Genomic DNA, 25305 nt, shown 5'->3' on the forward strand with positions numbered 1-25305 from the left:
TTCCATCTTTAAAAAGATCAAAATTTTATTATACCTAATATCAGATTATTGAAGATTTTAGTACATGCATGGGCAGTTCACCTAATCCCATTGACCTTTTCATATTGAAATCCAGTTTCATGCTTTATCTGCTATTTGTTAAAAAATGAATCATACTTCCCTTGTTCAGGCGCTAGTTCTTTCATCTTCTATGAAAATTAAAGCAAAACAAGACTTACTTTTTATTTACCTGGAACTGAGAAAATGCACCCAAGATTTTAAAAAAGTTGAATGTGAAAAGTCTTGTAACGGGAATTTTATGTATCGTTCAAAATATGAGGCTGCGATCTGCCTAAAAAGCAAGCAGCATATGTCTCAAGAAATCAGACTGTCACCTGTTCTGCTCACATTTCCTTATTCAGAATTTGTACAGAGATAATATTTGCTGGTGATTTCCTTCTATTTTATGTATAACTAAGTCGTGTCAATGCCCTCATATCTGCAGCCAATTTATTCCAAAAGAAGCCTCCTACAGGAAAAGTAAACCTAACTGTCCATTCCTGAAACCACTGGTTTATAAAACATCAAACAATAAATAGGAACTGAAAATCTTCTCTTCCACACAAAGCATGTTAACTACCTAGACAGAAAAAAGTGGCCACACGTGACAGAGCAGATGAACATTACCGTTAAACAAAACCCAAAAAGTACCATGGGGAACAGCTGAAGCAAGTTGGACAGATCACGCCTACTCTGCCAAAAATCTGCTTTGTTACAGAAAGCAAAGAAGGGCTGAAAGGGAAGTTTTGGTCATTAAAGCCAAAGAGTAATTGATGCTTCTGATAAGAAGGCAGTGCTGATTGAAGAAAATGTAATGAGCTTTTATCCTACAGAATTAAAAAAAATTAACTGCAATAAAACCTTTTTTCATATATATTCTAAGCAACAGGATTATTAGTGACTTTGCTCCCATTAATATGCTTTCTCTCTTTTGGATGCTATAGCTTAACTAAACTATACTAACTCTTTTGGTTTAATTCCTCAAGCCAATTTACAGAACATCGGAGGCTTTGAATCAAACTACGAAAATCTCAAAGCTGCAAGCTAAAGTGTTAGCCACATGAGAAAAGTACTAAAAGATCATCAAATGTGCCTGGTAAACCATAAGGCTTTGTAAAGAATTTAACAAGAGAAGCTCGAAGAAAAAGATTTAAAAAAAAAAAATGACCTTCTGAAAAGAATTGTCAAATGGTAGAGAAAACATTTCTGGAATTCAGCTAAGATGACAAACTGCTATTTGCATAAATAAAATTAATCACTATGTTACTCTAGCATAGGTCCTTGTGAACACATTGGCCAGCCCAGTGGCACTTACAGGGTAAGGCTGGGAGTGAGAAAGAGGAGTTTGAGGGTTATCTGATTCCGTATCAGAGGCCAGGAACCAACAATACTGACAGCAAACAGCAAAACCAATAGTAATAGTAAAAATCATTTGTGTAAAGTCCAGAGTAGCACTCAGAAGTGGCCAGCTGTACACTGTTTAAGCATGTTTTCATATATATGTGTATACATACAGTACATTCAAGATGGTAACATACAAGTTCTCTTCAGTATGTGTACTGCCTTAAAACACAATACCATTCTCAACCTGATATAAACAGATGAGTTCCATTTTTTCAAGAGGCATTCATGTCAATGAAGTATTCATCAGCAGAAAGGCAAGTGAAGCATGGAGACATTTAAGCAATACAATTTTGTTTCTATGCAGAAAAAAAAAAACAACCCAAACATGGAAAGGTACTTGCAAAGTTTGAGAAAAAAATTGTATGACAATTTATTCACATAAATCTGTGAATAAGTTGGAGATGAAAAAATGCCAGGTTAGATTGATTGATGAACTACTTCCTAAGTCCTTGGGGAAACAATAGTTCTGCTCTCACTAGACGGCAGTTTAAGACAGAAGAGTACAAACTGAAAGAGATCGAAGGCCTAATTAAAAAAAAAAAAAAGTACCTTATCTAACAGCTAACCACTGCACTGAAGAGAGACACTAGCTGATAACACTGAAAAAAAGGAGACAAAAATTTGCAAGGGAGAACCTGGACAGAGCTAGCAGAAATGTGTATCCAACTTCTTTTCCCCTCTCTTTCCTTCCATATTCTTGTGCTCCCCCAAGTATTCATCACCTGATGAAACAGTAATGCCCAGTCAAAATGAAGCAGTTCGCAATATCTTCATCAACCACTATCACACACCCTTTGCTTTCGATAGCTACGCAACAAGTGTGCCAGGCGGCACGGTGTACTCCGTGTAAAAAGACATCCAACAAATGAATTGAGTTTTCTAACACATTCACCAGGCTATACTGCTAACTGACAAAGAAAAAAGTCCTTCTTAATCGTTGACTGTACAGAATAATTAAACTGGATACTTCATATGTAGTCTCGGAACTTTAGATAGCATATTGTTATTCTCTATTCAGGTGTTAAATCAAGTGTTAAGATGAGAAACGTACCGTGTGTGTATGCACACACACGTGCACGCACACACGGGTGCTCACTCTCAAGCAACAAGACTTCAAAGGCTTAATGGTAAACACCATCATTACCCTGCTGAGACAACCTCCGATATGTGATTTTCTAAGTACCTCACTGAAATATGCTGCATTATTTCCACAACCCACTTTAGAAGAAAACTTACTTCATTGCTGTTTTCCCCCTCCTCACTTTTTCTCAGGTCAATAAACACCAGAAAAGCCAAGTCCACACGGATTATCAATACTTACAGGTTACATAATCCTACAATCTAAAAATGAAATGTTGGAAGTATTTCATGTCAAAGTGAACAGCTATTCCCTTTAGGTGTTTTTATCTATTTGCTTACCTTTACTTGCACTCTCAACATGCTGCAATTCATCTGGAAATTTTAAGATATCCCGGTAATTCTCCTCACAGATTTCTGCCAGAAAATGCAATAGGGTTGTCTTCTGATCTGATGACTTAGTATCTCGAATCTAAAAAGTGAACACAGGAGAAAACAAAGACAAAAAAATACCACTTTTTTTTTTTTACTATTATGTTTAAATAAAGTCAATATTGCAGATGCAAACTCATTAGCAAAAAGTTACCTACAGTGGTTACCTGATTTATGAAAAAAATTATTTTAAAAATGAAGTTTCTCTAATTGTTTGTAATTTAAGACTACAAAAGGGATCCATCCCTATACAGTAATTTTAAAAGAATAGTTAATTATGCTGAGAATAAAACCAGTCCATAAAGTTCTGAAATTTTAGGAACACCAGGAACACCACTTCAGAATGCTTGCTGTAATAAAAAAGTAGCTGTGAACAGAGATTAAAAGAACAGAATTTAGTTCACTCCTTCAATGCCCCCCCCCGCCCCGAGTTCTAAAGGAATCTCTTTGAAACGCTGCATAACTGGACAGCATGCTAGAAGTCAGAATTTGCTGTTTTACCAGTCAAGTTGAAGAAACTCCTTGTCATAAATACACATCTTTTTATTGAAGCAAAATCTAAAGCACACTGCTTTATCCTAAAGTCTTTTGGACACATTCTATACAGACACATGAAATAAGTGCAGCCCGCCTTACTGGAATGCAAAATGACAACAGAATAGCAAAGGTAACCCTAACTGCTAGTAAACAAAATTTAGTACATCCAGTTTTATTTATGAAAAGCTGCATGAATATTGTGCACAGTGTGTAGCAAGAGGTAATTCCATATTTTCACTATCCTCTCAACTGCAGAGGCAAGTTTTAGTGTTCTGAAATACACTAATTTTCTTGAAGGCAATAAGACCCTCTGATCATCATTAATCTAAGGGCATTAGCTACTAGAACCAGTTTATTATTTTTAAAAAATAATTCTGAAATAATTCTTAAAATATAGGGCTAGTGGGAAGTTTCCAAGTAAACATAGGTACTTGTGGCTAAAACCCATGGCGGAATGTACGTGTATATCCCAAGGAACACTATGAACTGAAGAGACTGGGAAAATAAATTTAAGTCAAAACTCAGTGTCTCTATTTTTATGCTGACAAAGAATGAATGTATGAGTTGATTGAAGATGTAGTGGAAATAGAGATTATCCCTTATTGACAAAGGCAGTAGAGACAGTAGGTGTATGCATGAGTTGGAAATGAGTGGACTTCACTTTTTTTAGAGAATTATAACATTACGAGTGTATCTGTAAATATTTTTTTAAACTGCATTTTACTAACGCATCTAGTACAGTTCTTATACAGAACTAAGCTACAACATATACAACAAATGAAATCAAGGATTTATTTAAGAAGAATACATAAATGTGTGTGTAAAATCTATTTGTTTTCTCATTCTCTAAATCACTAGAAGTTCTAATTCTATAATCCTCATGACAGGCTTGCCATCAAAGTTCAATTTAATACAGCTTTAAGGATTACCCTGTTAAGAACAAATGAGTGCAGTCGAAAAACAGGCTTTTAAAAATATAAAGTATTTAGGCAATTAAGAATGCAATTTAATTCATACCGATTCAGTGATTAAAGACTACACAATGCTCAGTAATGGTATGCAGTTAAAAGGCTTTAACGTCTTACATTCACAGAAGAAGTTTTTCCAACTTGAAAAAAAAAAATCGTAGATTTAGTGGCTAAACATCTGCATGGTGAAAAGAAATTGCATTTCAATTTGACTGTGAACAAGAACTGTGGGATTTGCAGTCTTTGATCTCTCTGACATCATCAAATGGATAAAGGTTTTTTTCCTAAATGGACAAAATGATTTTGACTTCAGATTACAACTGAAACATGTTTTGTCACCAACAGTAACATCATATTAACACAAGTTAATATTACCACCTGCTGAGTTGTTTAAAACCTGTAGCAACCAGTCATTCAGATCTTAAACCACTGGCTCAAATTCACTTCTTTGGCCCAAGCAAGAAACACGTCTCAGCTACATTCATTTATATTTTCAATAGCTAGCAGACACAACGAGTAACATAAACCTCTGTTCTTTAGAATCAATATATACACTTTAAAAATCAAGTTCTAGAGCTACTAATAGAAGGAGAAGATAAGGAAGATGGGTGTTTCTTGAGTGTCGTTTGGCAGATATTATTTAAACATAAAAATAGAAATGAAGGTAGGAACTGGAATACTAACAACATAGCTGTGTCTTTACATTCTCTGTATTCATAGAGTGTATTTGTATTCAAGGAAAATATTTTTGTGTCCTCTCTCTTTTTATTCTTGGGTAGAATTTAACATTTTTTACTTTATGGAAAAAGACAGCTTGTAGGTATTGCGAATTAAAAAATAATCTTTCAAGAAAATGAATTTTGTTCTTCTCATACTCAGTTAAAGTGTCCCTAGTTCCAATTTAGGATCTCTGTCTCTTACTCTTTTGCTCTGTACTTTACTAAAAAGCTTGGCTCCACCTTTACAGAAACCTATCTGGTATTGGAAGGTTGCTACAGATCCCCCCGCCCCAAACCTTTGTTTCTCTCTTTTGAACCGGAGAAGTTCCATCCGCGCGTCCTCAGTGATCCAGCTCAGGACCAACTCGGTGGTCCTCCACTCAAGTTTATTAACAAAAAAACCTTTTGCGTACAGAATATTGAACACCGTGCTGCATAGGCAACCCAGCAAGTTCTGCGTTAAGGGCAAAAAAAGTCCCTCCCTGCCATCTCCTGACACTGCCCCTCTCATTAAAGCCCAGGACGCTGTCAGCCTCCACTGCTGCTGGGGCACGCTGCCGACTCATTCTCTTCCAGTAAGACTCCAGGTTTTCTGCAGAGCTGCTTCCCATTCTCAAGACAACACCCTTGCAGCAGTTTAAGCCTGTCCCAAGTGCAGGACTTGGCATGCAGCACATCACAATACCACCGTGTTAAGTACAAAATCACCTTCACAATAGTATTATTGCCCTTCAGCATAGAGCTAAATTGCCCTTTTATAAGCAAGGGCTCTGGAAAAGGGCAAGTTTAAGATGCTAAACTTACAAACAAAATACATTTATGGCCTCTGCTACATTAAAAGGTTAATAAACAGAAAATCAAGACTAAGTGTCTAGTTTCTGATAAAAAGACTACTATTTAAAAAAAACTCAGGCAGCTGACATTTATGTCAATGTCTTTTCAACTGAAGAAATGTCTTATTTGGGTTAGCACGCTACCAGCAAATCATGGGGGGGGGGGGGGGGGAAATGCACTTTCCCTCGTTACTTTCACAGATGAGCTGAGATTTACAGTAAAGAGTAATTAGAATTCTTTGTTTCTTAAATACATCTGAACAGACAATGGAATTGGAAACGCATACTTCAATGAAATATACTATGGGTTCTAAATTCCAGGGGATAGGATGGGTTCATATAGGAGCAAAAAGAGGAAAAATGACATCCATTTCACGGTCTTATTACGAGTTTCAGCCTGACGACTGTAGGTACATATGGACATAGGTCAGCATGAAAGATATCCCCTTCCCAAAGGAAAGGCTGGACTGTAGAAAGGGTTACATCTTTAAGAGTAGCCAGAATTTCCTTGCTATTGACCCAGGTATGTTAAACAAAAACCAAAACCAAACCAAACAGCTTAAAAAGGGGATTTTGCTTCCCACCTAATAAATATATGTACTGGAACACAAGTTTATGGATCCTAAAAATCCCTGCCTTTCAAATGTTTTTGCATTATGCCCTCTGTATTTTCATTGTCTGAATTCTCAAAGCATTACGATATTAGAGAAATCATAATAGTTCCCTGAGACTTGGTAAACTAACAAACCTAACCAACAGTAATGGAATTCACCATTTGGAATACAAATAATTGCTTTACTTGTACATCTTTAACATTGCTAATGCACTGGAACATAAAAGCTTTACAGAGCAGTGTCTGTATCTATGGTATTTGCAAAACATTAACAATGCATGTCTCTGACTTAAGGTTTTCTAAATTTATTTATTTATAAAGACGACATGAACACTGTGGTATTAACATTTTAAAATACAAGTTTTTATTCTACAGCCTTTCTTTATCTGAAGGGCAGAATTTACGAATAACATATTTAGTAAAGAAAAAAAAAATTTAAATCAGTAGATAAGTGTAGGCTTCTGAAAGCAGCTTTCCAGCTGAATGTTGAACCATCAATTTGAGTGGTCAATACTATCAGATTCATTGTTTGTGAAAGGATTAAAGACTAACGTACACAGAGCATAATAGTCACAGCACACGTGAATTCATCACGTAATGATTCATCATCATTCGAACAACTCTATGTTTATTTCTGCACATAGCAATGTGTACAAATAGTCCCGTGTTCTAGCTTGTTGACAGCTGGCTCAAAAAAAATAATTAAAAGCTCTCTTATCATGGACAGGAAGTCCACTGGCATCAGACAGTTTAAATCACTGGTCTAAAAAAAGAAAAAAGAAAACAAACCACAAACTAAAAACTTACAAGTTTTTAAAAACCCATCGACCAAATATGCACCGGTTTGATTCCCCTCACGTTTCCTGGTTATTTTTTCTGAGACTTAAATCCTTGTCTTTGGGCAAAACATCAACCTACTGTAAAGAATAGCTAAAAACTAACATAGGAGTCACAGTAACTAGTTAGATTATAAATTGTGTTTACATACCAGCTGAAGTCCTTCCAGAACAACAATATTCAGAGGGTAATACTGTTTTTAAGTTACATCTTACTTTGTCCCATCAAGTGTCTTACAGTGAGAGTGACCAAAAAGAGTCAAAAAATTAGACAAAGAAATGACCAACATTTTAAAACATTAAGTCAGATGGTCTTGTCTAATTTTAAAACTCCTATTGAAGCAGTTCTTACTTTAGGCAAGTAATGTTTAAAACTCATAAAAAATTCTTCTCCTCGTTCTTAAGTTACTTAGGGAAAAATAACATTATAACAAAATATACCTAGTACCTAAATGCAACAGCACAGTCAACATTTTATTAGGGAGAATGTTGAAGTATTTTCTCTAATCTCACAGGGCAAAAAAAAAGAAAAATACTTCCTTCAGAAATATCCATCTTGCAAACTAAAAACAGTTAACAAATAGATTGTTGTTTCTGAGGGCAAGGCTAAATTAAATAGTCATAGATTTTTGTCTCGGTTTTTGTAAATGGAATTTAGCTGTAAGCACAGATAGCTATGCTTCAGCAATTATTCAGTTCAGTAGAGAACAATTTGCAGGATTAGTCAATCTACATTAGCTGTGTCAACATGTGTGGGATTTGCACTGACAGCAATTCATAAATCTATCACCTGGAGTGCACGAATACCTTCTCAAATCTAGAGTTCCATTCATGCAGAGTCATCATTTCCCCTCCCCCTCATTAACAAGTAGTTTTCTACTTACAATATAATTTCCCTTTAGATTCCACTACTACCGAAAATGCATCACTGGATTTATGAAAAAAAAAAATCCTTGAGCTTGGCCTCTCTTTAAAAAAAGCTATTAAAAAATGAAAGTATTTCCCAGGTGACGGTTTTTATTTTACCAGAAATTAGCAACAACTTTGTATTAAACTACAGCAAGCAAAGTCCTTCTCTATTGAAATATATCAGATCAGACTTGTTGTGTACTCAAAATATTATCCCCCCCACACCCCTCCCAAGATTACATCTCCTTGAGGTACCCATTCGATTTCAAACATGGTGCCCAAAAAAGGGACTTGAAACCTGGACCCTCTGATTAGGCCAAAGAAAAAGTAACTGAAAAATTCCTCTGCAAGATTTATGCTAACACTTTTTTACAAAAAGTCTCTTTACAAATGTTGCATGCCTTTATTTTAAAGATACTTTCAAAGGTTCTTTACAAACTGAGATGGTCAAGTTCACATCAATGCCTAACACACAAGCAAGCACTGCACATGAAATTCTGACTGCTGTAGATTCTGAAGTTCTCACTGCAGCTCATGTTTTGTCACTAGAACTGAAGTTAAACCTGGGATAACAATGTCCATCTTTAATCCCAAATACGTATTTTGGTGACACTGCTTGAGGGATAGCTGGGTGGAAGACCGGAAGAAAGACAACTAGCTAGAGGTATTGAGCGTAGTCAGAGCTCTACATATATTCTGTTGACAAGACGATGAACAAATTCAGGTCGAAAAAGCTGTTCTACTTGCACACTCCAGAAAGACTCAACAGACTTGCAATTAAACAACTGCCTTAGATCACCTCTGCACTGTAGAAGACAGCTATAGCAGGGCAGCATCCCAGCAATGCATACTCTGTGTTTGTTTATCCATTATTAGAAATGGAGGTGCCATCAGTGAACTACATTGACTGAATGTTTTCCCTGTTTATAGAGCACTTTCTCATGTGTTGTGAGTCTCATCAATCTGCACTTAGAAGTTTTAGAGCTTCATCTTACCTTACAAAGAAAACTGATGTTAAAACCAAGAGACTGTGCGTTTCTGGAGCCAGAGTTCATGTAGTTTCCGAGGAACAGCACTAACTCTAACAGCTTGCTAAAGCTTTCACTCTTCTTCAGCTCTTCACAAGCCAGCGTAACCGCCATAATGTCAGGTTTGATATTGTTTACATGCTCTTCAAACATAAGCCTGAAAAGGATCCCATTGAGACGTGACCGTAACATTTTCACTGAGCTCATCTACAAAATAAGAGACATTAAATCAGAATATAAAAAAACCACAAGCTTACTTATGCAAAATAGCTTATGTTAAAAAACAATATTGTGCAGCCAGCAAGACTAGAGTTTCTGTATGTTTTCATTGCCTATCTTGTATTGCGAGGAATCCGTACCTGCCCACAGGTATTTTTCCCCAAACCATACGCTTTGCCTGAAAAAATTCAGTGAAGCAACATTTTGAAAATAAGAGAGTGCTTTGTGTCACCGAACTATTTAACTTCTCAATTCCAAACTCACTGGCAATAAATGCACGCTGCCAAAACCCTTCCTCCCAGCAAAGGAAACGTAAGCCAATTCCACCAGTTAACAAGAACCGAAGATGAGCCTGAAGGTACAGGTGGCAAACATTTTGTCACATCTCCAGTAAAGTTACCTTTGAACTCTGATATTTACCAATTTCCTAAAATTAAGCTTCTCAGTTTTGGTCCCTTCAGAAATGGTACAACAATCTCTCAAGTGTGTGTGCGCTGATACCAGCACAAATGCAAGCAGCTACACTGCAGTCTGATTAAGCTAAAGACTTCTACTTTCCACTTTTAGACTCTCTTACTGCACTGATGCATAGCTCTCAACTTGCTCTTGATCCCTGGGAGAGAAGTAGGGAAGAGGGATGATGAATTCTTAGGGACCCTTGTGGAAGGACATGGGAACATCTAAGTGAGTTTGAGACACAGGAGATCAAGCTTCACTAGTCAGATAGTTATAGAAAGACTGTTGTTCATGAAATATTTTCTGCCATTGTACTGATACGAGCTGTTAATTGCGATATTTACAGATGACATCAGTGCTACATCTAACAAGGTGTTAATTTTTGCAGTTTTTAATTAAAATTGAACCCAAACTGTTTTTTGTTCAGTTATTATCTACACTTACAGCAAACTATAAAATAAATAATATGAATCCTACCAGTATTGATAGCTCCCAAACAAGCTCAAAGGTATTGTAAAGGTACGCTATGATACATATTTGATCCTAAGACTTTTCAAGTTCATGACATCAAAAAGCCCCAACCTGCGTATCCCGAAGAATAATCAGATTCAGGAGGTGGATAAAGAGGTTTTGTCTGAAATGCATGACAACAACTTATATGTAAAAAAAGCAATATACCCAGAGATACTAAAGTAAGGATATACTGCTGGTATACTCCTTCAGTTCTGATCCCATGACATCGTATTTTCTAGGCAACATACTGCCTGCTTTTCAACCTCTTGTCTTTTTTGTCCTTTTAAAGAAATTCTGTTAAGCCACTGCCCAAGATACTTTATGTTTCAGACACTTTGCAAAAAGTAGTACGGGACTAATTCCTTCCTGATCTGATAAAAAGATGGGAGGTTATAAGGCACAGCATTGTAACATGGTAAATGACAGAGATACTGAAAAGGATCTACAATAGCAATTCATTAGTTTAAATCCCCAAGACCAATTTCTTAGACTAGCTACCAAAATATGTCCACGTCTTTCATATTTTGCACAAGTGATCAGTAGTATTTCCTCCTACTTAGCAGCAGACTATAATTCACAAGAGATATTTAAAATTAAGAGAAAAATATGTACTGAAAATTTTTAATCCACTTAAAAATTTTCATTTAAATGCAAGAATGATTACCTTCCAAATCTAACTCCTAATTTTAATTAGCAGAATACAGAAAGCTTTCTCCCCCAATGTATTCACTATCAGTGATGTTCCTGAAGAACTTTGTCCCCCTGAAAAAAAAGCTTTGTTATGTAACAAATCACAGATTTTGGCTATTGTAACACAAAGGTTTTTATGTGCTCATGTCTCTGTTGCCCAAACTGTACCATGGCTCCTTGAGCAACCGTGATTTTTCTATTGGCGTTATCTACCACAGACAGCTACCAGAAGCAGCAATAATAACTTTCACAGGAAAGACCTGGGTGGCCTCAATAATGATGAATTCAAACTAAAACGCACATAAATATGAAGGCACTCCAGATCGTCTCAAACAATTCATATCATCAGGTGGGATCAAGGAACAGGAAAGGATCAGAAAAGAAGCATTTCAGCATAACTTGCAATCTTGTTTTATACATCTCCATTGTCACAAATTTCTCTGTGAGCCTCTATAAGCCAACATCATGCAAAGTCTTAAAATGTTATTCTTTTAATCATACTGAAATATCATACTGAAAACATCTGCCTTAGAAGGATCTACCTTCACTGAGATGCAGTAAATAGAAATTAAAATTAATCACATAATTTGCTTTAACTTCTGTAGAACCATCTCCAACTACTGATTTTACTCAAAAATGCACAGAAGAAGTTGTCAAACGGAACAAAACGTGTATAAGCCAACAGAACAGTGTGACTTAAAACACTCATGAAGAATAATTCTTTACAACACTTCAGCCAATTGCTACTTTTTTTTTTTTTTTAATGCTGCGAAGTCTCATGGAACACTGACCATTTATTTGTTTTGCAAGGTAGTTTGACTACCAGATCAGTAGTTTTATGTAGTAAGTTTTCACGTCAGTTGCTGATCTGCACGATACTTAAAAAAATATCTTGACAATTTTACAAAAGCTGTTTCAAGTGGGTTGTTTCCTTAGAATTTGAAACATTTTTATATACATTATGCTCTTTACGTATCAACAGATGATCACAAATTCTATTTTCCCTTCCCCATCCTGCCCCAGTTTCTCTTTCATACTCATGTTTCTAAATACGCATGTTCAATGGCTGATAAACAAACTGAACTTAGAGGAATCTTCTGAAAACAGGCAAGGCACAAAGATTATATGCACTGAGAAAAAGATCGAATTGTTTATAGTTCTACAAAATTAGTGTCCAAGGCATATAAGAAATAACGCATTCAAATAGGTGAATGTAACAGCAAGCATTAGCTTTCATCACGAACAGTTAAAGCAGCAAGAAAATGGGTATTTCTTTTCCAGCTAACTGTGAGCACTGGACTGCATGTCATTACTTCCCCTTCTGGGCTTTCATAAAGGTCCTTGTCTGAATTCTCTACCTAATCAAGTTCTTTATTCAGTTCTTTATTATTATCATTCAATTCTCAAGCCCTCTATTAAAACTAGGATCAAAGGTTATTAGAGAAAAAGGCAAAAAGCACAATTAAATTTGCCTCACTTCCTAAGGAAAAAGCTGACATTCCTATACTACAAATTTGTCAACTGACTCAGCCTCTTATCTGTAGTATATTAAACAGTTGCCTTTTTTTTTCCTAGCAATGTTCTAGAAAGATTAGCTCTTCAGCAGCTCTAGAAATTACAGTAAGGCAAAACAAGTGGCAAATAAATTCCATTAAAATGACTGAATGACCCTAAAACAATGCAGATGCAATAAACTTGTACAATTCTTCCCACTTCGTCTACCTGCCAGCAAGGACTGTTCAGGACAGCTAGTCCTGGTTATACAGCAAAAAGGGTCACAGAATCTGCAAGTCTCTACAACTACAACTAGTCAGTGAAACTTAACCTCTTGCATTAACAATGAAATTACTGATAACCCCGTTGTTAAGAGCTCAAGGAAATTTTGCATTCACTAGAAACCAGCAAAAACCCCACAGAACACATACCTGAAAGGGAATTCTTTGGCCAGTTCCAGACACTTGTTTTGTTGGTTCAAAGAGTTATTAAGTAAAATTTGCACCACATAGTTGTGGGAGGTTCTTTTTAAGAGGTAATATACTTATTAACTTGACTTCAAAACTCACAGTTGTTGGTAAAGTGAGTTTTCCGAATTTAAAATAGCAGTAAGACTCCAAAACATTTCTTTTTAGCCTGTCCTCTGAGTTGACAGGAAATGGTTGGTACTCACACTTTACAGCACAGATGAGACCTTTGCTTTTATAATACTTAAACTGTTCAACTGGCACCAAAAGTAATACTTGAAAGCAAGTATCCTTATTGAAGGTGCATGATTTGTTCCCATGACCTTAAAAAAATAACTCTTAAACACAAGTTTTACATTTAAAAAAAAATCAGGGAACATACTGCCTAGCTTTTTTGATGTTATACAACTGATTCAGTTAATCTATTTTTCTTGTTCTACTTCAACATCAATACAAACTTTTCTTTATATTAAGTTGTGTTGCCTTTTTTTGATCCCAGGATATAACTTCAAAAACAGTTCTAGTATCTAATTTGAATATATAATTGATTTTAAGATTCCATCTAAATGAAAAATCAATTCTAATTTTCATTCACGTATCAGCTGGATATTAAGCTAATCAGTCTCTTCTAATAAGTTAATCATTCACTAAGTATGGTTTTCCTACACAAATTTTAAGAAACTTATTCCAAGCTTTATTAGGTTTGATGGGCACAGTGATTATCCAATTAAAATCTTTCAATAATTAGCATAGCTAAATTTACATACAAATAAGGGTACACATTTTAAATACTACTTAACAGTCTTTCTGTCTTCTATTCCTAAACATATTCTTCTTCACATCAAGGTTAGGGTTACTATTAATGCAAAACTCTGAAATTAATTCGACACATAAGGAAAAAAAAGACTCCAGTCGAGTAAAGAGCTTGAGTTCAGCTGTATGTCTTACCCTTTAGTGGATTGTTCAATTAAATCTAAATCAGAAACAGAACCAGCATTTCAGTAGTATTAATGTAGTTATGAAGCCTCTAAAAATAAGACAGAATTACTACCCACAAGGAAATGTAATATCTGGTACTAAACCAGAGGGTAAAGGTCAATACGCAAACAAGCTTCAGGAAACTCAGTCCCTTCATAAGGCCAATGTCACCACTTGGAGAAGTTTGATTAAGAATTTTTTTCCAATTAATGTTCCATTAAATACTTTCAAATCCTTTCTCAACTTGCTGTAGTCAGTCATTCCTCAAAAGAGCGAATGAAGAGTGATCATGACTATATTAGTACTGTTGGAAAATAAGGATACTTCTATGACTTTTTCAATACAGTTGCATGAAAAAACAAGGACCATTTAGTTTCAAGCCAGTAGTAATCACAAGTCAGGTAACTGCATGATCCCCAGGTATCTAAGACAACCAATAGAGATAACGTTTCCCAAGCGACTTTCATTTATAGGTGTATAATTTTCTGGGAAAGAATCAGAACGAAAGATTATAAGAAAGAAACAAATCATAGTACCATGTAAAAAAAAAAAAAATGAGGAAAAAAGCACAAGTACTAGACCTATCCGATAGGCATTAAAAAAAAGCCAACAAACTATCCAACAGCAGCAAAAACCCAAGGCTGCTCCTCTCAGTTTAAGTGGTTTTCAAATATCTACCAGTAAAACATAAAATGACACAAATTCAAACTGTGGTAAAACGTGTACTGAGAACACTTCCTATCTGCACAAACTTAACACACATGACCTTGGCAACTACATTAAATGCTTCTGGTTTACCACTATATCAAGACAAAGCAAAAGTACTATTCCTCCCAACCTGTGGTCTTCCGAATTGGAGGTAAATAATCTTCCGAATATGAGAAGAAAAAGAGAGGGAGAGAGAACATTCTCCAAGTGTTCTCATATAGTTTTGTGGTATCTCAGTACTTTATATCTGATGACAAAAAACTTAGTTGTTGCATTGTCATTTATACTCATTGTGCAGCTAATTCATATATAAACAGTTAAACTAGAGTATCTGTTACATTTTTTTACTAGTCAAATTCATACTCATTCAACCAAGATGCAGCTAAGTGTGTGGCAAAGAATGAAATAAACCTATTTTTTTGACAGTTTTATCTTACAAAAAACATTTCCACTGTCTTGGATCAGTCTTTTGACATCTATAACAATTACACCTTCAATTTATTTTCAGTCTTTCATTTCCAAGCAGCTTTATTAGCACATGCCCAAAATGAAGAGGCAATTAGTCAGCTACAACCAAAGTAGCGGAAAATGCAAAACCTGATCCTGCTTGTCCTATGCCCCGCCAAAAGTTCAGACTAGGTGATTAACGAAGTTGCAGATATTAATGAATCTCTCTCATAATACCTTCTGCACAGAGGTGAAACTGGGCAACTAATTTTATCTAGAGCCAGCACATCATCTCTGCATAAGTTGTCAGATATCATTACACCAATTCTTAAAACCTGTACACTTCTATGCAGGCCTACGCAAAGCAAACCAGCCCTGTTAGTAAAAGACTAAACTTCGAGAAATCCTGTTGTACTGGGTCTGGCTGGGATGGAGTGAATTGTTCTTGACAGCAGCCTGTACAGTGCCATGTTTGAGACTTGTGACCGAAACGATGCTGTTAACACCCTAATGCTTTAGCTACTGGTGAACAGTGTTTGCGCAGCGCCAAGGCCTTCTCCACTTCCCACTCCGCACAACCCAGTGAATACACTGGGGGGGTGCAAGAGGTTGGGATGGGACACAACCAGCCAAATGACCCCAGCTAACCAAAGAGGTATCCCATGCCATAGAACGACACGCTCAGTAACCGTGAAGGAGCGGGGCTTAGACAGGTTAGCCACCCTTTGCTCAGGAAGGCTGAGCATCAGTCTACACATGGGAAACCTGAGTGAGTGCCTTCACTTCTTTGCCTTTGTTTTCTCTCTTTCTTTTTCCACTTCTTCAGTTCTTAAACTATTTTTATCGCAACCCATGAGTTTTCTCGTTTACACTGTTCTTTCTTCTTCATCTCTTCTCTCCCAGTGGGCATGGGAGGTGGAAGTGAGGAAGCACTGTGCAGTGCTTAGCTGCCTACCAGGGTCAATCCACAAGACCTGTTCTTTTCCGAATAGCTGCTCTTGACTCTGTTACCTGTTGCTAGCTAAAAGAGAAGGTAGAGAGAAGATGGAACCAGAAGATTCTTGAAGGCGCATGATGACAGGACAAGAAGCAAAATACAAGACAGCAATCAGGAAATTCTGACTATATACAAGGAAAACATCGTTGACCACAAAGGTTGCTGAATATTGAATGCAGTGCTAGTCACAGCTTTCCTCAGCAGCAGGGTAATGTATGACTACCCACCATAGAGCAGCATGATGAGAGGATGCAGATAAAACAGTACACTAATTCAGAAATATCTTTAAATAAAAGCTATAGAGAACAACACAGTTAAACCAAATGGGAAGAAAGGCTGAAGCATAAGGGACAAGGTAGGTATGATGTTTATAGAAGGGAAATGTGTGGCAGAAGAAGGGATTGAATTGGGAAAGGATCCAAGTTATAAAGATGCGGCTGAAACATTAAGGAACTTACAGCAGTAAAATGGAGGAATGTCTATAGCATCTTTTAAATCAAGGTCATTATGCACAATTTTCTGAATTTCTTTGCTTATTTAAAAGTTAACTGAATAGAATTCATAGACATTGGAGTTTTGTTTGTCATTTGTTCTAATGCCTCCACCTTGTTCACTTCCATTCTGTGTTTTCCTTAAACACATTTCAGATGTTCTCCTTGCACAAAATCTAAGTAATTTCCCACTTTGACATTTTTTATGTAAGCGGGAAGTAAGGAAATATTCATCTAGGAAATCAGCCACTCCCTGGCATCCTTTGTTCATTGCTCTTTCAAGAACAGGCAGAAAGCAGAGAAGACAGGGCAAGTATTCTGGCATTCCTTCCTCCCCAGGGATCAAAAACCCATCTTGTTGCAGGGCTGCAAGTACTAGTGTCATTTCATCACATTGTTTTATCTACTCTGAAAGTGTGTGTTACATCACAAAGAGGAACAAAGTATTCCTCTAACACTTCAAAAAAAATTTTTTTTACATACATACACATGTATGTGTGTATAAAATATAGGATATATGCATATAATTATATATCCATATATATGGATAAATTTTAATAGATCTAAAAGGCATTATAACATATTAATATATTATACTATATTTTCCTATAGGTTGCATACCATAATTCCTTCAAGAAAAGCACCAAATAAGTATTTAGAGATTTTTACATTGTTGCTGGTCAATAATTAGATGGTAATGTTTTACTACTGCCACCCCACCCAAAAAAAACAACCAACACTCAAAAGGCAATTCTGAAGCCAAATTATGCTCAAATCAGAGCTTTTCAGCAAAAAGCTGATTTCACTCTTTCTTTTTTAATAGACCTCTGTTTTAATACATTTTAATGTACATAACACCCTAAAATACAGCAAGAGCAAACTTAGCTCCTGTTGAGTTGCAGACAAATTCTCAACACCTTACAAAGGTATCGCTATCATCATCATCATCATCGTAATCTTTTAAACTGAGAAAGTGAAGTGAAAACAGGAACTGCTTTGCCTAAGGACTTAGCAGGTCTTTGGAAGACCAGAAGCATAAAAAGTGTCTTCCAAGTCCTTGCTTAGTACACTGTGTTTCTTTCTATGTGTTTGTGTATATACATATAAAATTTATATCTATATGGATACATACATATATGTGCATATAGACACGTACACATAAAACATACACACATTCTTTTTGTTTCTTTAACCAAAAAGAGTAGAACATGACATATTATGGGCATATTAAAACTTTTCAGCTGTTACAGCTTTTGCACAGCAAAATACATTTATCGAAGCCGTCAATGCCACTGAGTTGATAGGTCTTCTATGAACTCTTGGAAATTTGACTAACTGAACTTAGTGTTCTACATTACTGTTTAATAAACATACAAGGTTTGCATACAAGACAGTCAGACAAAAGATTTGGTCTAGCACAGAAGTGCCTGTTGCTCTTAACTGCATACCATAATTTCTTCCAGAAAAACACCTAATATGTATTTACAGAGATTTTTAGATTATTACTCATCAATAAATAGATGGCAAATCTTTCCTACTGAAGAACTTGCAAAAACATTAACCAAAGTAATTTAAACCTAATTTTTTTTCTTTTTAATGTATTTGACAAAATAGAACTCTCCAGTTAGTTATTGCACTAATACATACCACAACTCCAAATTGTTCTGGTTCAGCAAGATCATTATATTCATCCTTTAATTCAGCTAAGGCATTGAGTTCTTTCTGCTCAGGAAGATTCTTCACTAGGTTCTAAAACAAACAAGGCATTATATTAAATTTGTTATATTAAACTAGCTGGGATCTTAAAATAACATGCTTAAAATACCACAACACGGAAATGCATGAAGAAATTATGGGAAGCTTATTTTATTTATGCAGCTTTAACACTTTATAAACATCAAATCAAACCAGTAATTATTTAATACAAACATCAGCACCTCTGTTACAGTCTCCAATTCGAAGAATGCCTTCTCAGTATTGAAAAGTTAGACAAAACTCTTAGATGCTGTCAGCCCCTGAAGAATTATACTCGATCTAAAATCCTTCTTTGCCTTTGTGATTGCATCTTGCTCATTAAATATTAATCAAGAAATAACTGGCCTGTGTAAAGCAAGACATAACTACCTAAAAAAAAATTTTTAGACATCATTCAAAATAGCTGTGCACAAAAGTCATTTAAAACACTTTACACAGAAAAAGAGCAACTTCTCAAAATTGTACAGCTCTTGTGCATGGCAAATATACTGGAAGTCAGCAAAACGTAGAACTTGCTTAAAGTCTTACCCATGTCCCTACAGAAAACTGCATGATTGATTATACGACCTTAACATCTCAAAATACAGATATGCTAAATGCATTATAAGGCTGAAGAATACTTTTAAGAGATACTCCATAAAAGTTTAAGCTGTATTTAAATTTTGATATCTATGTGAGTCAAAAACAAAACATGAATTTAATTCAAGGGAAAAAAACTATACCTTTACATTCAAGCAAGTGTCAATAGGGTTTTTTGGTTCAAAAAGGTTCATAGATCTTAAGATCCAAAAACCAAAGTGTATTAAAATATTATTAGCTGATATGATTACGCACTGCTGTCCACACACAGCGAGTGACCTTTAATTAATTTCCAACCTCCATTAACCACCTATACTCATATTAAAGACAAAAAGAATGCAGTATTTCGGATAATGGATCTGGGATCCAAAACTCTGTAGTAGCTTGGAGGCAAGTGTGATTCTGTGGAATTTCAAAGAGTGTTGAGTTATGGCCAAGCACTAGCCACTGAATAAATCAGAGAGACCAAGTTGGAGATATTTACCTATAGAAGGGAGGCAGAGATACCCCCAAGATTTAGGTGAACACAGAGTCCCTCCTGCTTTCCAGTGTGGCCCTTAGGAGGATTTTTTGGGGCCTAACTGCCTAACCACATAGTAAAAGGACATGACCTGTTTCTGTATGCTTGATAATTTATAGACACTTAATATGGATATAGGGGCCAAAGAAGTAGTCTACTTCTGTTATTGGTAACTTCTGAAAAATCAACATGAGATTCACCTAACTCCATTGGGCAATGACTCCTGTACCAAATCACTAAGTAAAATTTCACATAGAAATTATTTTTTTCTTCTGTACAGACACAGCAGGTCCCGAGGTATTCAAGAGAAAAAGGGGTACAACCATGTTCTTCAACAAGAAGCTCCTACTTTATGAAGCCATCCTCTGAAACTTGTCTAAGTAAACTGTAGAACCACTGTCAGGTTTAGAGCTTTACTTCCAACAAAGTGTCTATGGAGATGCAGTTCACAGATTTTAGTGAAGATAAGGTAATGTGCTAAAGCTACAAAAATTAAACCTTTTGAAACTTTCTGCAACACCAGTCATCGAAGTAAAACATTTCAGAACGTGCTCCTTGAACTTGAAGCTGTTCTGGTTAGGTTATTAGCACATCAGTTCTCCTCTCCTACCACCAGAAAAGGTGTATCGCCATGTGTTCCCATAAGATAATAATAAAATAGAAGGGACATGCACACTGACACTATCAGAGAACCGATAATGACTGTTTAGGTCTATGTCACAAAAAGACTCTGATGTGAAAAAAAGTTATGTGCCTTTTAAAATCAGAAAAGCAACCAGCGCTATAGAAGCATATTTTTTAGCCAATATAAAAATATTAATCAGAGAAAACCTGCACTATCAAAGGTAAGCATTTTTAGAATATACCCATCTGGCCATCACTCTCGTAATATTCTTACTCATTACGAGAATTTGATTACTGATAACTCTGCCAGGCTGGATGAAGCAGGCATTAAGGTACAACTTTCAGAAAGGCATTGGTCCAATCTGTGAAATTTGCAAATGACAGCTAACTTAATTCTCCAGGCTGAAAGAATCAAACATTCAAGACATCTTAATAAGTAAAAATAAACATGACAAGCTGTCTCATACAAAGGGTCTCTGTTACAGAAAGATTTTTTTTTTTTTTTTTTTTTTTTTTTTTTTTTTTACACTTACACCAGGGAGCTACTGAGTGTCTTGCCAAGGAGAGTTCAATATACTTGACAGAGATAAGCATCAGATTCACCTGGATGCCAGACAATTAAGCCATGGCCTCATGTTTAAACCTAAGCATGCCTCCTTTGCTATTAACCCAAAATCATGCCCCACAACTTTCTATTTAAAAAAAATAAGTCATCTCTAAAACATTCTTGTTCACGTGATTGACTGTTTTACACTGGTAAAGATCAAAGACATTAATTAACTGAATAACGTTATTTTTTAATCTATTTTCATTAGTTAGACTATTTACCAAATGCTGTCATCAACAATTTCATTACAAATTAATAAACTTACTGTAAAGCATTATTTTTTCCATCATTGCAGAAATACAAGTACCTACTACTAAAACTGCCTTTTTTTTCAGCCATGTAATCAAAATCTGTTAGCATGGTTGATCATTTCTTTTTCCTCATCCATACCCCTTCACAGTCTAGAGCTAACCCATCAACTCATTTTACCCTCAGCTTCTAAGAGGGAGAGTTTGGCTCTACTAGCACTGCAGTTGCCTATATATGCTTAGATACGTTTTCTTTCATTAATTGTATTGAATAACTTAAAATGAAGCTAAAGCATTCAGTGATTACATACTTAAATCCTTGTCAGTACTTTAGGAAACAGAGTTTCATAATGTATTCATGATGATGTAGGTTCAAATAAAAATAAGGTAAATAAAAATGGTTTACATAAACATAAAAAAGAAGTAGAAATCTAAGGCTGACATTAAGACACTGAAACTGTCACTCACTACTCTGTCACAGTGCCCTGAATTCTGCTAAACGTGGTGTTTGAGAATTGTATGTTTAGAACTTACTCTGTCAAAGACACACTGGGAATTGAGACTATTTTCTCCGAGAGTGTCTTCTTTAAGGAAAAGTTACAACAGTATGTATAGTCTACCATGTACTCAAACTTACTAAAATTAGTTGGATTAGTAAGTATTACAATATAAGTTTGAAAAGCAGCAAGAAATGAGGACTTAAGAAGCATAACTGAAAAAGCACTTTTCTATATGCTCAGTTATGCTATACCCGTTTAGCTTTCACCACTTTCATACTTAGAACAAAGCAGTATCTACATGTGCATTTTTATGAAGTCCAAGTTTTGCTAAAGCATGAAAGCAAGCAAAGTTTGCTTTATAAAATTTTTTCCAATCAGTAGTACAGAAAACTGTTAAACTGGTAAATTAGTTAATAACTCAGTTGGAAGATTAGAATAAAAATAAACGAAAATAGTCTGAACATGAAATAGATGATTCAGCCCATTTACTCCAATAGGTTTCTAAGAATACCTTTAGAAACACAGAATAAATCTCTTCAGGATTATCAGCTATATCTCCCTGCTATTAGAAGCAACTCTGCCACACCATGTCCTTGGACCAATCCCCAAAGTCTCCATTTTTTTGAAGATTACAGGGAGCAGAGTTTCTAGATAGTTGCATTCATGATGATTTCATATATATTTATGAATGTTCATGTTGCCTTTTATTTATGCAACTTCGGTTTTCTCCCAACACTTATGCACATCCCTTCTCATATAGTTATAATGCAGTCATATCCCCTCTCAAGTATTTATATTGCTAATCTCATCTATTTTTTCCTACCTTCCTTCTGTAGACTGTTTCTCCATCCCTCAATCAGTTTTTAAGTTCAGCTTTGCCATTTTAAATTAATTTTTGTTAAATGTACCAAGTATTTTAGATAAAGTCTTAGAAGTGCATTATTCAAAAGCATAATAATGATGCTTTCTACTAGAAATACTTGACCTGATACAGCTCGCAGTCACATTTGCCTTTTTTTACAGTGTACTGGGTCAGGCTAGGATGAGGTTAATTTTCTTCAGAGCAGCCCGTACAGTGCTGTTTTGATTCGTGACCAGAACAGCACCGGTAACACACCACTGCTTTAGCTACTCCTGAACAGCACATGTGCAGCTTGAAGGCCGCCCCACTTTCTCATTCTGCAAGTGGGCCAGGGCGGGCAACCTGCGCGCCAGGGCAAGTGGTCGGGGGGTGAGGGCTTCTCTGTTCCACGTAAGCTACACCACAGTGGTAGCCGTACTTGTCCCGTTGAGCACAGACCCGCTATTACCTCTTCTCAATCATTTCCAACCGAAAAGCAACCATTACAACATTAGCTTCCAAAATTTTACAGTTAACAAGTAAGATCATGACCTTACACTTCAGCATAACATATTACACGCTATCGCTATTAATCTAGGTCTCTACATTTGTTGTAGAGATCACTATACCGACACTAAACTGTTTGCATCAGAGGTATTCAAGGTGGTGGTTTTTCCCTCCTGTTGATTTTTGATTTTACTAATCCTGTAGGCTTCTTAGTCAAATGATCTGATATCCCTAATAAAAAAACGTAAACCTAGCACTTCTTACTTATTTCCAAATACTATGTATCATGCACATAAGCTTTTTGTGAGAAGACATACTCAGTGGTCAAAGATAGCATTTTTAGCAATGTAAATATATATTAGAAATGCTAATCGGTTTCACACTGACATGGCCTGAAGCAGGACACCAGAGTGAAACATGTCAAATAAAGTCCCCATCCAATGGGAACTTCCAAGAACATTATACCATAGCAATAAAAAAACCCCAGCAGCACCAGAAAACAAACAAAATCACTAGTATGTATTTCCAAACACATTCGTTACAGTACTCTAGGTCTCAGAATATGACGCTACAGGAGATAAAACAATATGTAGTGCTGTTGAGTCCAACCGTTTGAAATCTACAAAAAAAGAGAAGTCCGTCCTTTAGAGACACAAGGAAAAAACCTCTAGAAATGTAGGAAGGCCTTGGTGACACAAGAAAAAACGCAAACAAAGGACAAATAAATATAATTTGAAACACTTCCATTTACACTGTACATTTTGCATACTATTTTTATTTAAGAACATGCATGTTAAAATTTGAAGAAGTTATGAATTACATAACTAACTGTGAAAAGACCAGGCAACTCAGTTTAGCCCAGCAGCCCTGGAATAACCATTTTCCAGGTCCAATGAAGAAGAAATTGATTTAGAAACTCTTGAAGGAATAAGACAGGGGTGCAAGCAGGAGACGGGGAAGGATGAAAAGAGAAATTGAGGCCAAGTATGGTTTTTTAGAATTTGAATCTGTGTATGATATTAAAATAAACCAATTCAACACCAGTATCATTGGTGTGCTACATCTGTATACCATTTTAGGTGTATATATGTCTCTGTTGTGCTCTGTCAGTCCGCAGAGATCATGAGGGGCAGCGTACACACTTGCTCTCCTACTGTGAGAAAAATCAGAGGGATGCAAAGAAGCTCTATTCCATTCTTTCTTCTCTCCAGCTGAGAGATTTTGGGCTCAAAATAAGATCAAACCAGCTCGAGAGGAGGTTTTATTTACAGATGTTTTTTGAGTTGTAGCAGTATCCTGAAACATTCAGGTTGTTTCATCTATCAGCAACGACAAGCAGAGCTGTTTCCACAAGAAGCCTCACAAAACTTCATTATCCACCAGCCTAAATCTGGTAAATGCTTGTTTTCAAAACTGAAAAACTGGAATTATCAGATAGTTCTTTTTGAAAGGGAAACTTGATAAGGTGAGAGATTCGAAAGTACTTTTGATAACTGTCTTTTGAAGACAGTTTTACCACTATATGTGACCATCATCAAAAGTAGGAGTGAAATAAACAAAACAGTAAACACAACTGATACACTTGTAGCTGATATCCAGAGGCTTTACACTGTTCTTACTCTTGAATTCTTATACCTTTACAGCATTTTTACACAGAAAACAAGCTATGAACAACACCAGAGATATTTTCACATACCTGAATCAAGGATTCACTCAGCTTCTCTTCGTCAACCTCTAAAACGATATTTTTTATTTCTTCATAAGGCAATCGGAAAGAACCCAAAAATATGGCTGAAATTCAGTAATAAATAATTAGAATCAAAAAGGTCAAAAAGATTGACATAAGAAGGCAAACTTAATTTCTAGCAACTGAAAAATCGTATCTTGATCCAAATTAAGATGATTCACGATTAAAGACATTTTCTACAAATGCTAGATGAGACACACTATTGCAGTTTGACTTATAATGAATTTCATTCCAAAGAAATGAAACTATGACACCACTTTTAACTGTTTAATCAGCCTCAGTTCCTCCCTATTAGTGTTACTTATCTCTAGCAATGAAATCCTATTTTTATGGATGGCAACATCTGCATTAGTACTTAAACAGACTTATTCAGCCACTAGAAGACTTAATTATTTTTTGCTTTCATACTCGTGTGTGAATGGCTGTACTGCATTTACAACTGGCTGAATATTTACATGACCTTTTCCAGAAAAAATTCCATGTCAAAAGTACAATGAAGACCTGGATAATACCCTAAGTCTA

At 35.8% G+C, this 25305-nt stretch overlaps 1 protein-coding gene across 1 annotated transcript in view; it reads right to left on the minus strand.

The window, feature by feature from the left end:
• Window positions 1-25305, minus strand: part of DIAPH2 (diaphanous related formin 2) — a gene marked incomplete at both ends in the record, with an annotated part of 241610 nt that overhangs the window by 132353 nt on the left and 83952 nt on the right. Inside the window, 4 exons of the mRNA XM_082004221.1 lie at window positions 2863-2992; window positions 9363-9602; window positions 18503-18604; window positions 24733-24827. Coding sequence (XP_081860347.1) covers window positions 2863-2992; window positions 9363-9602; window positions 18503-18604; window positions 24733-24827 — 567 coding nt within the window. The remainder of the gene's footprint in view (window positions 1-2862; window positions 2993-9362; window positions 9603-18502; window positions 18605-24732; window positions 24828-25305) is intronic.

Source organism: Phaethon aethereus (assembly GCF_964289735.1).
Source record: "Phaethon aethereus genome assembly, chromosome: 10".
NCBI classification, from domain to species: domain Eukaryota; kingdom Metazoa; phylum Chordata; class Aves; order Phaethontiformes; family Phaethontidae; genus Phaethon; species Phaethon aethereus.